Source organism: Oncorhynchus kisutch, linkage group LG29 (genome assembly GCF_002021735.2).
Source record: "Oncorhynchus kisutch isolate 150728-3 linkage group LG29, Okis_V2, whole genome shotgun sequence".
Lineage (NCBI taxonomy): Eukaryota > Metazoa > Chordata > Actinopteri > Salmoniformes > Salmonidae > Oncorhynchus > Oncorhynchus kisutch.
The window spans coordinates 15572455-15591239 of NC_034202.2; the positions used below are offsets into that span (position 1 = coordinate 15572455).

At 44.1% G+C, this 18785-nt stretch overlaps 1 protein-coding gene across 1 annotated transcript in view; it reads left to right on the forward strand.

Annotated features, from left to right (window-relative positions):
* niban2a (niban apoptosis regulator 2a) overlaps positions 1-18785 on the forward strand; it is a 65931-nt gene that overhangs the window by 42266 nt on the left and 4880 nt on the right. The window contains exons 6-8 of the mRNA XM_020465758.2: positions 1829-1944; positions 13080-13184; positions 13440-13602. Coding sequence (XP_020321347.1) covers positions 1829-1944; positions 13080-13184; positions 13440-13602 — 384 coding nt within the window. The remainder of the gene's footprint in view (positions 1-1828; positions 1945-13079; positions 13185-13439; positions 13603-18785) is intronic.

An 18785-nucleotide genomic window follows, 5' to 3' on the forward strand; every position in this document is an offset into this window, starting at 1 on the left:
CTGTTAGTGTCTTAAAGACCATTCCACATGTGCATATTCATTAATTGTTCGTGGTTCATTGAACAAGCATGGGAAACAGTGTTTAAACCCTTTACAATTAAGATTTGGATTTTTACAAAATCTTTGAAAGACAAATCTGAAAAACACATATTTTTTGTTGAGTTTACAATGCTTTTAGTTTTAGAGTTTACATGTAGTTTAGTAAAAGTTCACACTGCTCCACATGTCCCAAGGGGAACATGGAATGAGAAATTGTTATTTTTATGAAGGGAAATCATAGCAGGCTTGTTTTTAAAAGGGGGTCCATCCCCCTTTATCCCTGGTGACACATTTTTCCTGCTGTGTGATGCTCTACTCCCTATGTAGTGCACTACTTTTGAGTGCACCATATAGGGAAGTGCACTATATATAGGGGATAGGGTGCCATTTTGGATACAGACGTGGCCAGCTGACCTGTGTCTGTGTTCTCATGAATGCCAAGACAAACTAGCCCCATTTTCACCCTCACCCATCAGCCCAGACTTGGCATAGCGGGCATGGGGGTAGAGGGAGTGCTTCCTGTCTAACCCTCCCCCAACCTTCTCCATATAATTTCCTTTCTTTGTCAAACCCACAGCCGTGGCATGCGGGATAGACACACACGTGCGCACACACACATTTGCACATGACTAGACTACATCACAGACACCATCAAGTGGGTCTTTCCTGTACGCTCGACTCTTGTGGAGTCATGAGGTGATATGCGATTCTGTTATGTAAGAGTATTTTCCCCCAAACATTTTATATTTAGCAGGGGTCTCCTCCTACATAGTATTTTCTCAGTGGGTTGCTTGACTTCGACTAAGCTGAGTGCTATCCTCTACTGATTCTGTGGAGGGTTGTAGTTAGGTCGCATCTGTACGTTGGCACAATCAATGGCTCCTCACCATTCTGTTTACCTGGCATAGTGATTTGTATGCACATGTTGGCACATTGTGTTCTTTGTATGCAGGCTCTGGAGCTCTGTCCTAGCCATCCATATGGCAGGCATATCTTGCTTGCTTGCTATTCAATTAATGTCCATACCTCAACACTGTCTAGTAGGTAGTGTGTTAATACAATGACCTTGAGAAACCGATTTCAGCCTTATTTCAGAATACCCTGACCTTGAAGGCTGGTGTATTTTCACCACATACGCAAACCCATGAGTGCTGACTTCCTGAAAGCGAAATAGCCCTATGAACACGTGTTCTGACTCCTCTTCAGCTGCCTACCATTGTCCCTGCTGCTACTGGGAGAGGTCATTACCATAGTAACTACACCGCCTCTGTCACTTCCTGTTTTGGGCATGACTCCGCTGCCTGACAAGGGCTGTGATTCCTGTGTTGTCCCACGGTCAAGCTCCTATTATTAACAAATAGCCGCTGTGGTGGAACATGGCTGGTTTATGTAGGGCCAAGAGGTCGTTGATAGTGTTCTAGCAACTTCCTTGAGCAACTGAAAAGTGTTTTGAAAAGCCATGTAAAAGCTTGAATAGATTTTTCAAATTCAATTACCTGAATAGTTTGATAGCTGGTCGCTCAGTGCAGTTGACACGCCTGTTTTTTGTGTCTTCCAAACAAACTGTATCTCTCAGGGCCTTCCCAAATGGCATCATATTCCGTATATAGTGCACTACTTATGAACAGAGCCTAATGGGACCTGGTCAAAAACAGTGCACTATATGGGGAATAGGGTGCCATTTGAGACTCGACCTCAGTGTTCATACTGAAACATTTCAAACGTCACAATCACTTCCACCACAAATGCTCCAGCCTATCGTAACTGTGCTCTTGCCTGCCCCCTCCAGGTCTGTCAGAGGAGTGCAGGGTGCAGACCCCTGCCTTCACAGATGCAGTGCGGCTCCACAGGCAGGCTCAGGGACACTACGGCACCTGGGACATGATGTGTGGAGGGCCACCACAGGTGAGAGGAACACTATGGAGCTGGCTCTAGCTCCTTGAGGACGGAGTCACATTTAGTCAACCTCGTTTAATTTGAATGTATTGTGAATAGGTGATGCTAACACCTTACAGTACTTACAGCAGGTCTGAGTCACGGCCTTAGCTAAACCTCTTGAGTGGGCAGTGTCCATGATGGATGCGAGTCAGGCAGCTGGTGTGTATTTGAGGTCTGTCTGAGGATTTGTTGACTGTCTCTGAGTACAGATGGAAGGAGGAATTGAACTCTCCTCCTGAGAACATAAGGTTACTTGCATAACATCAGTTCTCTGATATGAGTTAGATACTGTATCTCACATGAGGTATTCACAAGAATCTTATAAGCGCAAAGAACCAATCGCAACACATCTGTCGGAGACGGACCGGTCGAATGGCGAATGAATTGAGCCTCTCCCCTCAAACTAAAGAGTCATTCTCGAGCATGCCGAACGTCCTCACACTCTTGTGAGTAGGGGAATACGGTGAGATCTCACTCATAAAATCAGATAATCAGGGTTACACAAGTAACCTTAAGTCATCTTTCCATTATTAGTTTCAATATCTCAAATGAGGAATAGGGCCAACTTGCATATTGCAACATGTTCTCCGAAGCCAGGTAACTACAACATATCAACCCTCAGAGGCCCCGACACTAAGGACCGTATGCACCAAAGAAATGTGCAGTGACGTCTAGCTGGTAGAACCTCCTAAAAGTATAAGGGGATGCCCAACAAGCTGTATCGCAAGGGCATCTCCTTGCAGGAGAATTGAACAGTGCCTAAGAAGTAGCCATACCTCTGGTGGCGTGAGGCCTTCTGGAGGCTGGAACGCTTTACTATTATAGGCCAATATAATGGCTTCTGCCATCCAATGTGATAACCGTTGACTGGTTCTGCCCTTGCAGGGAGGCTCCCGTGACCGAGTTGGTCGCTCTTGTGCAAAGCTCTCGTTCTATCCGTTCATACTGGACAAAAACGGTGGAGTCGCTCTTCTGTAGAAGGGAAAGGCGGCGGATGGAGAGCCACAAGGTCCAAGGCGAGAATTGTAATTGCTGCTGACCTTTTAGGCATAAAGGCAGGGTTGGGCAATAAGGCAACCTTGGAAAAGCCCCGTGCCAACTGTAGGCATGAATCTCTCACTTGCTTTGCGGACATAAGGGCGACCAATAAAGCAGTCTTAAAGGAGGGATGTGTCGTCTCCACGCTTTCCAGCGGTGCAAAAGGCTGCTATGAAAAGCACAAAAGACAAATCCCATGACTGGACTAAAGGCTTGGGAACTGGCCGTAAGCGACGCTCCCCCTACGTGGCTCTCGAGTAGTACAGCGGTCTAAGGCACAGCATCTCAGTGCAAGAGACGTCACTACAGTCCCTTCGTTCGAATCCAGGCTAAACTCGCATCAGGCCGTGATTGGGAGTCCCAAAGGGCGGCACACACTGGGCCCAGCGTCGTGCGGGTTTGGCCGGGGTAGGCCATCATTGTAAATAAAAATGTGTTCTTAACTGACTTGCCTAGTTAAATAAAGGTTCCTTATTTTTATTTAAAATTGAAATGCATTAACAAGTGGTGTTTCCCCCGTGTTCTTGTCGAAGCCTGTGACAGGCCGAGAAGGCGGCTGGAGAAAGCTTTCCCTCTGTTCAAAGAAAGTATAAAAATACAGAGCATTGGTCAGGAATGATGTGTTTCTGGTCACACCACTTCTCAAAAATGCACCACTTGATTCCATACAGAGGGCGTGTAGAAGGAGCCCTCTGGATAGTCTCTGACTCTGAGAGGGCAGGCCTGTCGCATCCAGATTTAACCTCTCATGGGCCAGGCCCAGAGGGCCATGGTGTCTGGGTAAGGTTGTCAAATTGACTTGGGTCATCAGATCCCTGCGTAATGGCAGTTGCCAGGGCTCGGCGTACAGCAGGAAGATGGGCTCCGCTATGCAGAGCTCGCCTGGCCATCGAGGGGCTACCAAGTTGAGGGATGAGCCTTCTAGATTGGGGCTGAGGCGAGTAAAAGTATAACGCAACACCCTCTGCCAAGCGTGTGCCAGCAAATTCAACCCGAGTTGTCTCCAGCTTGCGTGAAGAATTGCGGGTAGTGTGTGTTTTTGTGCAAAGAGATCTATAAATGCTAACCGTATCTCTCCCAGATATGTTTCACCGCTTAGCTATTTGGTATTTTTGGTGTTGGTATTTTATTAGGATCCCCATTAGCTGTTGCGATAAGCAGCAGCTTCTCTTCTTGGGGTCCACGTGAAACATGACATAATACAGAACATTAAACTAGAAGAGCTCAAGGACAGAACTACTCAAAGGTTCGGTACTGACTCAATACTGAAGAAAAACATCTGTTCACCTGAGCAATACGAGGTGTAAGAGTTCCATGCAATCATGGCTCTATATAATACTGTTTCCTTCAATTCATTCTGGATTTGGGGACTGTGACAAGTTGGTGGCATGTCTGGTGGAGTGTGTGTGTGTCAGTGCTGTGTTAACTATGCAAACAATTTAGTAATTTTCTACACATTAATGTTAAACACTGAGTGTTGTGTTGGTCCTATGTTTTATGAGCTGAAATAAAAGATCCCAGAAATGTTCCATATTCACAAAAAGCTTTTCTCCCAAATGTTGTGCACAAATGTGTTTACATCCCTGTTAGTGAGCATTTCTCCGTTGCCAAGATAATCCATCCACCTGACATATCAAGAAGCTGATTAAATAGCATGATCACTACACAGGTGCACCTTGTGCTGGGGAAAATAAAAGGCCACTCTAAAATTTGAAGTTTTGTAACACAACACAATGCCACAAGTCTCAAGTTGAGGCCTGACTTCAGGAATGTCCACCACAGCTGTTGCCAGAGAATTGAATGTTCACTTTTTGACCTTAAGCCGCCTCGTTTTTTTAGAGAATTTGGCAGTACATCCAAACGGCCAAAACCTCAGACCAAGTGTGGTAACATGTGTGCGAGCGGTTTGCTAATGTCATTGTTGTGAACAGAGTGCCCCATGGTGGCTGTGGGGTTATGGTATGGGCAGGCATGACTTTTTCAGATTCAGTAGAAAGCCTCTAGTGTCCTAAATTTTCTTAACTGTGACCTTAATTGCCTACCGTCTGTAAGCTGTTGGTGTCTTAACAACCGTTCCACAGGTGCATGTTCATTAATTGTATATGGTTTATTGAACAAGCATGGTAAACGGTGTTTATACCCTTTCAATGAAGATCTGAAGTTATTTGGATTTTTACAAATTTATCTTTGAAAGACAGGGTCCTGGAAAAAGATTTTTTTGTTTGTTTTGAGTTTACAATGCTTTTAGTTTTAGATGTTCAGGACATGTTTATTACTGGCCACCCATTCTAAAACGGACTGCAACTCTCTACGTACATATCCCAACCTGAAGCCATGGATTACAGGCAACATCTGCACTGAGCTAAAGGCTAAAGTTGCCGCTTTCAAGGAGTAGGGCACTAATCCGGACGCTTAAGAAATTCTGATGCGCCTTCCGATGAACCAACAAACAAGCAAGGTGTCAATACAGGACTTAGATCGAATCCTACTATACCTGCTCTGATGCTCGTTGGATGTGGCAGAGCTTGCAAATTGTCACGGATTACAAAGGGAAACCCAGCCGAATGCTTGCCCAGTGACACAAGCCTACCAGATGAGCTAAATGCCTTCTATGCTCACTTTGAGACAAGCAACAGTGAACCATGCGTGAGAGCACCAGCTGTTCCAGACAACTGTATGATTACCCTTTCTGTAGCCAACGTGTGTGTAAGACCTTTTTAAAGGATAATATTCACAAGGCCACAGGGCCAGACAGATTACCAGGATGAGTACTCAGAGAATGTGCTGACCAGCTGGCAAGTGCCTATACTGGCATTTTAAACCTCTCTCTTACCCACAATGTAATACCTACATGTTTCAAGCAAACCACCATAGTCCCTGTGCCTAAGAACGCCAAAGTCATTTAGACAGGTTACCATCTTTGAAAGGCTGGTTATGGCTCACAACACCATTATCGTAGAAACCCTGGACCCACTCCAATACGCGTACCGCACCAACTGGTCATCAGATAATGCAATTTCTATGGCACTTCACATCTGCCTTTCCCACCCAGACAAAAGGAATGCCTACGTGAGAATTTTGTTCATTGATTGCAGCTCAGTGTTCAACACCATACTTTCCTCTAAGCTCATCACTAAGCTAAGGACTGAACACCTCCCTCTGCAACTGGATCCTGGCCTTCCTGACGGGCCGCTCCCAGGTGGTGAGGGTAGGCAACAACACATTTGCCACTCTGACAGGAAACTGATGGCCTTAACACACCCCCATTCACATCGACGGAGATGTAGTGGAGTGGATCGAGAGCTTCAAGATCCTCGGTGTCCACATTTACTAATGACCTATCATGGTCTAAACACACCACCGCAGTGGTGAAGCGGGCACTCCGCTCCTCAAAATGTTCTACATCTGCACCATTGAGAGCATCTTGACTTTTCTTGCATCACTTCTTGGTATGGCAACTGCTCAGCATCCAACCACAAGGTGCTACAGAGGGTAGTGTGTACACTCCACCAGGCAGTGTCAGAGGAAGGCCCTAAAAATTGTGAGACTCTTTCTGTTACCGTACGGGAAGCGGTACCGGAGCACCAAGTCTGGGACCAAAAGCACCTGAACAGCCCCCCCCCACTGCTGCTGCTGGCAACGATTTATGCTTTTTTGCCCACGTTTACTGAGTAAATCAGAGTAGATAGCCACAGTGAATTTACCAGCTACGTCTTTCAACAGTTGTCGCAGTGACATTCTATTGAAATGGTTACTTGCATAGTGTAGTCTTTTTTTTAAAGACATGTAGCTAGCTAGGTAAACAATGAACCATAATCCCAACTCATGACATTACTACCCTGCATAAATCTGCAGGTAGCTAACCAACCAGGTTCAATGTTAGCTAGCTAACATTAGGTTATAACTAGCAAAGCAAATGGTTCTGAGATACGAATAATACTACACAGATCATACACGTAACGTTAGCTAGCGAGCCAGCCACTTTAACTTGAAATGAAAACGACTTTCTGTTAAAATTAGAAACGTGTAATATCTGAAAATGTGGCTAGCTAGACTATCTTACCCAAATACATGGAATGGACGATTATCCCTGTCACGGATGCCATGGTTGCCCTTAGTTTGAAGATGTAATCCGGAGACCGATGCTTCCTCCAGCTCCTTAGCTATCATACTCTAATTCCACTGATTTTCAAAACTCGGTCTGTTTTTATGATTCTATTAAAGAATGTGAAACAATGTGTATGTTTACTGCTTTTCATTAAATATTGTATATCCTAAAGGCCTACATTGTATCTAGGCCTATATCTAGTTTTCTACAATGTATTTTTGTTTTAAAGAATATTTTTTTGTTCTAATTTTTACACCATCCATTAACACAAACCGGTGACAATAAAACATTTATCAACAAAGTCTTTGCTAATTATCAAAAATTATGGGGAAAAAATAACTAGGTTAGCTAAGCCTTGCAGCGAAGCTAGTCAAGTCTCAGTAGCTAGCTGTGTGCCACTAGCCAACACGAGACAAAGGGAAGAAAAAGTGCAAAAGCTCATTATTACCCGACGCGAAAATGTTCCTTTCGGTAAAGTCGCCCAACACAGAAAACGGGTGCTGTAAAACCTGTGCACGGCGGTGTAACCTTGCGACACACCTACAAACAGGAAAACCGATCATATCGAGAAGAGCTTAGAGTAGTACTCTGAGGAAGAGGTGATAATGACTAGCGGACTGACGAGTGGCTCTTTAGTATGAGGGGATGGGGCTCACCTCATTCGCCAGTCGACCCAGCTGTCTCCGACAGACGTGTGGGATTTGGTTCTTCGAGTTTGAGGGTCTGGTGAATCCCTCATTTGAGATATTGAATGAGAACAGTGTAGAGCACCTCTTGTACCTCACCCCCTCCCACTGTCACAGTTTGAACAGACCCCTGCTTCTCTGGGTGGGGTCTCCTCACCCCCTCTGTTTCTTACCCCTGCTTGGGTAGGAACAGTCCACCTACTCAGGCTCAGGTGTGGCCCTGCCTGGGTGGTCTTCCTTTCAAAACGCCTGTTCTTTCTCACTAGCTCCATTTCACTCATTGTCCTCCCAATTCTCATCAACACAGGGAAAGATGGCTTTTCAAAGCTCTCTCCCTCTCTTTCCTCTGTCTCTGTAGGCCTTGATCTGTTTTGTGGGACTGGTAATGGTGTTTCTGCTTGGTATAAAGGTAGCAGTAGGGACCAAGGCTTTGTTTACACAGGCAGCCCAATTCTGATATTTTTTTTCAATAATAGTTTTTTTGATCAATCAGACCGGTTCTGGAAAGTATCTGATGTGCTTGGTCAAAATAACAATTAGTGGAAAAAAAGATCAGAATTGAGCTGCCTGTGTAAATGTAAACCTAAGTGGTGCCATACCCTGAATCACATCACTCTGGGTGCACCTAATTCCTACGGGCCCTTGTCAAAAGTATTGCACTGTAGATGGAATGGGGTGCCATTTGGGGGGGGGGGACACTGTTACTCTGATGTCCTGAAGTGATCGGACTTGCCTAGTATGAGAGACTAAACTTTGAAGGGATCACAGTGTTGGGCATGAGACAGGAGGCACGCATCTGAAATGGCACCATATTCCCTATATAGTGCACCCTATGTGGACCCTGGTCAAAAGTAGTACACTATATAGGGTGATATTTGGATGGGCACCCTAGATTTACCGTGTCAATATCATGGCCCTATTTAATAACAGCTGTCCTTCCAGGAGTAAAAGTGTGTTTCTAGCCTTTGTTGCCTACGTAGGGTTTGCCAAGAGCATTACAGGTGTCCTAAAGCATGTACCTCACCAACCACACAGTAGGCTTCTATGAACATCTAGAGACGAGGGGGAAAAATTCTGCATGTCATGTAGCTAGCCGCTGTGTTCAGCTCCAATCTGTTGTCTGGACCGCATTGAGATGATTATTCAAGTATGTCGAAAGCAGAGTGGGCCAAGTCGAGCCCCAGTTCAAGCATATTAAATCGTATTAACTTGAGTTATGGTTTTATATTCTGCAGCCAAAGCAAGCCAGGCATACTACACATGTAGATGGATTAAGGCTGTCTTCTGTATCCTTGTTGTCCTCTTTAAGAGATGGTTTGGGTGGGGTGTGCATATTTACACATGTTAAACCACTTCCTCAGAACTACCATGTCAAACTTGTTTGTTTTCAGTTTCCCTTATGATTTCACTGGAAGTCGGACGTGTGTGTGTGTTATCCATAGATGTTGGTTCCCCATGTGAATGAACCGACAGTGTGTTTCAAATGATTATTAGCTGTCTGGTGACATGTTTGACTGTTTAGTGTAGGGTTGTATTCATTAGGCTACATGGTAGTAAAACCTTTTTTCCGTGTCCGTTCCTAATGAATGAATCCCAGTTGAGTCTTATTGGAGGAGCTTTGGGAAGGTAAATGAAGAGTTATTGAGCACAGAGTGTGTGTGTTGTGTGCCAGACTGTGTGCATGGGCTGGGTCCTGGGTAGGGGCAGTAAGCACTTTTCCTGTCTCCCTCCGGCTAGTTTCAATCACCCCCCAGTGTGTCTACAAACACGCAACACAGGAAAAAGGGGACATAGGGCCAGTGTTTGTGCTGCAGGGCGGGGGCTGCTTGCTTGTTTTTCTTAGGGCTCAGGAAACATTTGGCCTACTCCTGTGATAAACCTGTCCCGCATATACAGTACCAGTCAAAAGTTTGGACCCACCTACTCATTCAAGGGTTTTTCTTTATTTTGACTATTTTCTACATTGTAGAATAATAGTGAAGACATCTAAACTATGAAACAACACATATGGAATCCTGTAGTAACCAAAAAAGTGTTAAACAAATCAACAACAAAATACTAATTAAAAATGCCAAGACTGGGCAAAGCGGGTGGCTACTTTGAAGAACCTCAACAACAAAAATATTTTGATTTAACACTTTATTAGGTTACTACATGATTCCATATGTGTTGTTTCATAGTTTAGATGTCTTCACTATTATTCTACAATGTAGAAAATAGTCCAAATAAAGAACCTGCAATGTACAAACTTGGTACTGTATGTTGGCATATAAACTATAGTTGTTTACCAGTGAAATGTATGCTGGATTATGTTTTGTATCTACCCCTATGTGATTCTGACCAAGAACCGAGAGCAACTAGACGGGTGAGGTGTACCACTAGTACAGTACTGTCTAGTAGTATCCTCTATAATTTCTTATATCAAACAAGACCACGACCCAGAAGATGACGTACACTGCCATTGTTTGTATTGTGTAACAAAGCCAGGGGTTTGTTTTCTGAAACACAATGAGGGGGGGGGGGGGGGGGACTCCATTTTTCTGTGATTTTTACCCCGAGGACTGGACCCTTCATCCCTCTGCTCTGGCCGTAGCTGTGGCCCATGAGTAAACCACCATCTGGCCATATTGTGTAACGCCACACCCTACGATCACTTCTAATTGTGGCTGTAATTCAAATGGGACAATCAGGCCCGGTATAATTTGGGCTTTAAAGACATGGTCCTGAACTTTGGCGACTAGTAAACCTGCTTTGGGCTGGATGTGTCAATGTGTAGTTTATACATGCATACTGTATGAGCAGAATTAGTGTCTTACCTCAATTAGCCACGAAATCCCTAGTTTGAAAGCGACTGTTTTCTGGAAGCTGTGTGGCGCCTTTTTCCCCTGCATTTCCCCCCACGCGGGCCAGCTCCCTAGTAATTTGAGTTTCAGCCAATGAGCTTCGGTAACTGAAAGGTGGCTGGATCGAATCGCCAAGTTGACAAGGTAAAAAAAATCTGTCTTTCTGCCCCTGAACAAGGCAGTTAACCCACTGTTTCCCGGTAGGACGTCATTGTAAATAAGAATTTGTTCTTAACTGACTTGCCTAGTTAAATAAAGGTTAAATAAAAATTTGGAAAGTATTCAGACCATTGATCTTTGCCACATTTTTATGTTACCGCCATATTCTAAAATGTATTGTTTCTCATCTACACACAATACCCCATAATGTCAAAGCAAAAACAGGTTTTTAGTATTTTGAGCAAATTTATTACTAATAAAAAATATAAATCACATTTACACAAGTATTCAGACCCTTTACTCAGTACTTCGTCGAAGAACCTTTTGGCAGCGATTACAGCCTTGTCTTCGGTATGACACTACAAGCTTGGCACACTTGTATTTGGGAAGTTTGCTTTGGCACACCTGTCTTGGCTGTGTGCTTAGGGTCGTTGTCCTGTTGGAAGGATCTCTCTGTACTGCACAAACATTCCCTCCAGCATGATGCTGCCACCATGCTGCACCGTAGGGATGGTGCCAGGTTTCCTCCAGACGTGGCGCTTGTCATTCAGGCCAAAGACTTCAATCTCCCTTTCATCAGAACAGAGAATCTTGTTTCTTATGGTCAGAGTCCTTTAGGTGCCTTTTGGGGAAACTCCAAGCGGGCTGTCTTGTGCCTTTTATTGAGGAGTGGCTTCCATCTGGCCACTCTACCATAAAGCCCTGATTGGTGGATTGCTGCAGAGATGGTTGACCTTCTGGAAGGTTCTCCCATCTCCACAGGGAAACTCTGGAGCTCTGTCAGAGTGACCTTCGGGTTCTAGGTCACCTCTCTGACCCAAGGCCCTTCTCCCCCGATTGCTCAGTTTGGCAGGGCGGCCAGCTCCAGGAAGAGTCTTGGTGGTTCCAAACTTCTTCCATTTAAGAATGATGGAGCCCACTGTGTTCTTGGTGACCTTAAATGCTGCAGAAATGTTTTGGTACCCTTTCCCAGATCTGTGCCTTGACATAATCCTCTCTGTGCTCTGCGGACAATTCCTTCAACCTCATGGATTGGTTTTTGCTCTGACAGGCGCTGTCAACTGTGGGACCTTATATAGACAGGTGTGTGCCTTTCCAAATCATGTCCAATCAATTGAATTTACAGGAGTACTCAAAGTTGTGGAAACATCTCAAGGATGATCAATGGAAACAGGATTCACCTGAACTCAATTTTGAGTCTCATAGCAAAGGGTCTGAATTCTTATGTACATTGTTTTATTTTTTTATTTGTAAAATATTTGCAAACATTTCTAAAAACCTGTTTTCACTTTGTCATTATGGGGTGTTGTGTGTAGATTTTTTAAATGTATTTGATTTAACTAGGCAAGTCGGTTAAGAACAATTTCTTATTTACAATGATTGGCCCGGACGATGCTGGGCCAATTGTCCGCCGCCCTATGGGACTCCCGATCACGGCCGGTTGTGATACAGCTCGGGATCGAACCAGGGTCTGTAGTGATACCTCTAGCACTACACTGCAGTGCCTTAGACCGCTGCGCCACTCGGGAACCCAGATTGATGGGATTAAAAAAAAAAACTATTTTTATAATAAGGCGAATGTAGAAAAGGTCTAGGTCTGAGTACTTTCTAAATGCACTGTAGATGTGTGGTAGTAGATTAGTGACCAGAGGGCGCACACTTAATGTGTTGTGAAATGTATTCTAATGTTTTTTAAATTGTAGAACTGCCTTCATTTTGCTGGACCCCAGGAAGAGTAGCTGCTGCCTTGGCAGGAGCTAATGGGGATCCATAATAAATACAACATACAAAAATAGGAATATTGTGAACAGCTCCTCACTCATACATTTAGCAATTATTATGTTGTGTAAAGGTGCCACATTACTGTGAGCCCTGGTCAAAATAGTGCACTATATAGGGAATGGGGTGCCATTTGGGATGGACTCATGTACTGAACCTGCATACTCTTGTGCAAACACACCAGTCAACCCATTCATGTAGGTGACTCTGAAGTGGTTGCGCTCTTCAGGTTGCCAGTTAGTTGTGTGTTTGTTCCCGTTCTGTTTGAAATGCCACAAAGATTAAGACTGACACAACACCTTGTCATTTTCTCTGTTGTGGAAACACCGAACTCCAACAACAAAGCCTCTCTAAAGTCTCATATGCTTTTACTAGGTGCCAAGTCCTGCCAGCCACTAGTTACTTCTCTTGGTTACTCATACAGGCACATCCTATACACACACTTTAAAGATTGTGTAAGTGATTAATGCACTGTGTGTGTGTGTTAAGATCCTAGCCAACTTAGTGATGGAGACCCTCTACCCAGAGCTGAGGAATCTGATTGGTCCTCGTCTGAAGGGGAAGATACAACAGAGACAGAGGAACTGGATGCTGGTGAGTCGTTCTACCTACGTGCTACACTCTGTTCTTTCCCAGGCCCCAGAGGTTTCCCTGAGCACACTGTTTTTCCTGTTCAGGTCACATAGTCTGGAAAACTCCTGGCCCAACATTCCTGATCAAATGGCACCCTATTCCCTACATAGTGCACTACTTTTGACCAGCCTACACATGCATTATGTGCCCTGGTCAAAGGTTGTGGAATAGGGTGGCATCTGGGACAACCCTTTCTCTCTCTCTCTCCCTCTCCAGATCTCTGAGGCGGTGTATAAGCAGGTGTTGTCTCAGACCCAGGCCCAATACGAGGCTCTCGTCCAGGCCTGTGAGGTAGAGACGCCCCGTCTAGACGCCGCTCTACGCACAGACATGGACCAGATTATCACCTCCAAGGAACACGTCAGCGGCAAGATCCGCGGTGAGAGGCGCGTCCTGGCGAGCACACATGCACATGCTTTATTTTTTTTTATAATATCCTGACACCCTATCACCTCGTGTTGTGACACAGCAGCACCCACAGGAAACATTCTTTACACTTTTCACACACAGGCTGTGATGCAGTGTGTCGACTTAATCACAGTGCGTTAGTTGTCTCAACGATGGCACTTTTTCAGTCCAAGCGTCTAGTGGATAGTCAAGGAAATTAGCAATGCTGTAATGCTCCTCAACAAAGGGGCCATTGTTAGCAACGGTTTGTCATTTCTAGTGTTTGTGGTTTGTTGAGTGCAGTTAGATCAGTCATTGAATACGTCCCCAATGGCACCTATTCCCTACATAGTGCACTACTTTTGACAATCCCTATCTCTTAGTCAAAAGTAGTGTGCACTATGTAGGGAATAAAGTTCCATTTGGGATCGAAGGGTCTTATCCCTTACGCTCATCTCTCGCCCCTCTCTCTCATCCCTCTCGCCCCTCTCTCTCATCTCTCTGCCTTCCTGCTCTAACATTTTCTCTTATGTTTTGTTTCCCATGGAGACAATGTTGAGGGACTGCATACCTTGGATGTCACTGGAGGCCAGGGCTCACATGTCCTGTGTTTATTATTGTGTGTATGGAATATTTTTGTCCATTACTGTTTTTATTAGGTTTTGTATTTACACTACAGTAACTGGTCACATATAGCATACAGTCCCTTCAGAAAGTATTCATGACCCTTTATTTATTCCACATTTTGTTAAGACAATTCTAAATGGATTAAGTAGATTTTCTCACCCATCTACATATAGTACACCATAATGACAAAGTATAAACATGTTTTTATAACATGGTGCACATTTATTGAAAATGAAATACAGACGTGTCTCATTTACATAAGTATTCACCAGAGTCAATACTTTGTAGAAGCATCTTTGGCAGCAATTACAGCTGAGTCTTTCTGGGTAAGTCTCTAAGAGTTTTCCACACCTGGATTGTGCAACATTTGCCCATTTATTCTTTTCAATATTCTTCAAGATCTACCAAATTGGTTGTTGATCATTGCTAGAAAACCATTTTCAGGTCTTGCTGTAGATTTAAGTCAAAACTGTAACTCGGCCACTCAGGAACATTCACCGTCTTCTTGGTAAGCAACTCCAGTGTAGATTTGGCCTTGTGTTTTAGGTTATTGTCCTGCTGAAAGCTGAATTCACCTCCGTGTCTGGTGGAAAGCAGATTTAACCAGGTTCCTGCTTAGCTCAATTCCGTTCTATTTTTATCCTGAAACTCCCAAGCATACACATTTCATGCTGACCTCCCCGATGACGTCGCAAAATTAATTAATTGAATGTTTGACACTTGAAGCGCTGCAAATCCTGCCTCTCCAAGTCCTGCCTCTCGCATCTCCTCATTGATTTTTAGGAGCAAATATCCGCGTGGGAGATTAAAAGATGAACTGAGGTCCACACTCCAGTCCAGTTGTTGCTGGTAATGCACCTTAAAGTTGGTTGCCAACCTCCATATAAATCAGAAGAAGCCTGAAGGAGGGGAGATTACTAGAAACAAACTTTTATCTGTGGATTAATTGTCGGAGTAGAGGACTTTGTGAATTTCAGGAAAATAACAAACCAATGTTTATATCCCAGGACAAATTAGCTAGCACCAGCAAGCTAGCTAGCTAAATTGCCTTAAATGTTTCACCTTTCCCCAAATGAATATAGTTTGTTCAGAATTTGTTTTGAAATTTCAACCTGCGTGTCCTGATTGCGTCTGCTGTATGCGCGCGATGGCACACAAGTGAGAGCAGTCTGGGCAGCATGTTAGGCTTGGGTGGAATCCAGATTGCCATACTGAACACAAGGGGCGCTGTTATCAAACCCTACTGATACTTTGAAATCTGAAGGTTAGCAATGCTGACAAGTACATGTAAAATCCCATAGAGAATGCTAACGAGCGCATTGCAAACATTTTGTACAGTTTCTGACCTAAACTGTACAAATAACAAAAAAAATAACAAATACTCACGGTTTGCTGCCCGCCAAAACAAATATTACCCGGCAAGGCTTTTGATTCTGAAGAGGATTCTCTGCGGTTACCAAGCGACTACTTGATTTTGGAAGAACTTTACCACTAGATAGATAACTAGCTACTAAATTAGCAAACCAAATACAGAGCATTTAACACATTTTAGACTTAACTTAACAGTTATAAGCTATCTAGCTGGCAAACATTTACCCAAGAAAGGGAAGGTAACTGAACTAAATGACTATTGCCCTGTTGCAGTCACTTCTGTCATCATGAAGTGCTTTGAGAGGTTAGTTAAAGGGTCATATCACCTCCACCTTACCTGACACCCTAGACCCACTTCAATTTGCATACCGCCCCAATAATGATGCAATCGCCATCGCACTGTACACTGCCCTATCCCGTCTGGACAAGAGGAATACCTATGTATGCTGTTCATTAGGCTCCCGAGTGGCGCAGCAGTCTAAGGCACTGCATCTCTAGAGGTGTCACTGCAGACACCCTGGTTCGAATCCAGGCTGTATCACAACCGGCCATGATTGCGAGTCCCATAGGGCGGCTCACAATTGGCCCAGCGTCGTCCGGGTTTGGCTGGTGTAGGCCGTCATTGTAAATAAGAATTTGTTCTTAACTGACTTGCCTAGTTAAATAAAGTACCCTCCAAGCTCATCATTAAGCTCAGGGCCCTAGGTCTGAATCCCGCCCTGTACAACTGGGTCCTGGACTTCCTGAAGGGCCACCCCCAGGTGGTGAAGGTAGCCAACAACACCACCACTATGCTGATCCTCAACACAGGGGCCCCACAAGGGTGCGTGCTCAGCGCCCTCCTGTAATCCCTGTTCACACATGACTGCGTGGCCAAGCACGCCTCCAACTCAATCATCAAGTTTGCAGAAGACCACAACAGCCTACACGGAGGAGGTGAGGGCCCTGGCGGAGTGGTTCAGGAAAATAACCTCTCCCTCAACGTCAACAAAAATAAGTGATTGTGGACTTCAGGAGACCACTAAGGGAGCCACGCACACATGGCGTACACATGAATAAATTTGGCTTGGCCCATCGAAGACCAACTTTTACAGATGCACCATTGAGAGCATCCTGTCGTGCTGTATCACCGCCTGGTATGGCAACTGTATCGTCCACAACCACAGGGCTCTCCAGAGTGTGGTGCAGTCTGCCCAACGCATCACCGGGAGCACACTGCCTTCCCTCCAGGACATCTACAGCACCCGGTGTCACAGGAAGGCCAAGAAGATCATCAAGGACATCAACTACCCGAGCCACGACCTGTTCACCTCGCTATCATCCCGAAGGTGAGGTTAGTACAGGTGCATCAAAGCTGGGACAGAAAGACTGAAAAACAGCTTTCATCTCAAGGCCATTAGACTGTTAAATAGCCATCATGAGCCGGCCTCCACCAGTCCTGAAATAAGTTTGTCACAGCGGCTACCACCCGCTTACTTAACCCTGCACCTTAGAGGCTGATGCCCTATGCACATAGCCATGGAACACTGGTCACTTTAATAATGTTTACATACTGTTTTCCCATTTAATATATATATACTGTATTCTAGTCAAGGCCATTCTACTTAACTATTGCTGTACATATACTATTCTATCCTACATATTATTCAGATATACTACATATTCTATCCACTTACTGTCCATAATGTCTATACATCCCATTGAGTGTGTTTCTCTATACATGCAGTACCAGTCAAAAATGTGGACATACCTACTCATTCAAGGGTTTTTCTTTTATTTGTACTATTTTCTACATTGTAGAATAGTAGTGAAGACATCACAACTATGAAATAACACATATGGAATCATGTAGTAACCAAAAAAGTGTTAAACAAATCAAAATATATTTTAGATTCTTCAAAGGAGCCAGCCTTTGCCTTGATGACAGCTTTGCACACTCTTGGCATTCTCTCAACCAGCTTCATGAGGTAGTCACCTGGAATGCATTTCAATTAACAGGTGTGCCTTGTTAAAAGTAAATTTGCGGAATGTAAAAATTTAAGAATGAGTAGGTGTTCTAGAACTTTAGACCGGTAGTGTATAATACTGAACAAAAATATAAATGCGGCGATTACAGTTCATATAAGGAAATCAGGCAATAGAAATAAATAAATTAGGCCCTAATCTATGGATTTCACATGACAGGGCAGGGGTGCAGCCATGGGTGGGCCTACGAGAGCATAGGCTAGTTTTCCACCAAAAAAGGGCTTTATTACAGGCTTAAATACCCCTCAGCTGGCACATGCTCCGGTCTCTTGTCGTTGAGTGCTTGTAAACAAACACCACGTGACATGGGACTACATACAGTAAGCTTGATAATAATTTGACAGGTGAAATTAAGAATGCAATTTCCTTTATTTCCAAAGATATTGCACAAGTTGACTGCAGGTATTTACTTAAAGTAGCTACAAATATTAAAGTATTAAACTTCAAAGAATGCATGTTTTGGAATATCTTTTCTGCACAGGCTTCCTTTTCATTCTGTCATTTAGGTTAGTATTGTGGAGTAACTACTATGTTAATCCATACTCGGGTTTCTAAAGCCATTAAACTTTGTAACTGGTTTAAATTCACCAACTGAGTTAGGAAGGACGCCTGTACCTTTGTAGTGACTGGATGTATTGATACACCATCCAAAGTGTATTTAATAACTTCGCCATGCTCAAAGGCATATTTGATGTCCACTTTTTATTTTTACCCATCTACCAATAGGTGCATTTTCTTTGCGAGGCATTGGAAAATCTCCCTGGTCTTTGCGGTTAAATCTGTTTGAAATTCACTGCTTGACTGAGGGACCTTACAGAGATCAGGTAGTCATTCACAGATCATGTTAAACACTTTTTTTGTGCCTGCTGTCTCGACCTGAGTGCTCGGCTCTGAAAAGCCAACTGACATTTACTCCTGAGGTGCTGACCTGTTGCACCCTCTATAACCACTGTAATTATTATTTGACCCTGATGGTCATCTATGAACACTTGAACATCAATCTGGCGTTAATGGCCATGTTCTCTTATCTCCACCCCTCAGAGCCTGGTTCTTCTAGGTTTCTTCCTAGGTTCTGGCCTTTCTAGGGAGTTTTTCCTAGCCACTGTGCTTCTACATCTGCAAAACTCTTTGGGGATTTAGGCTGTGTTTGTG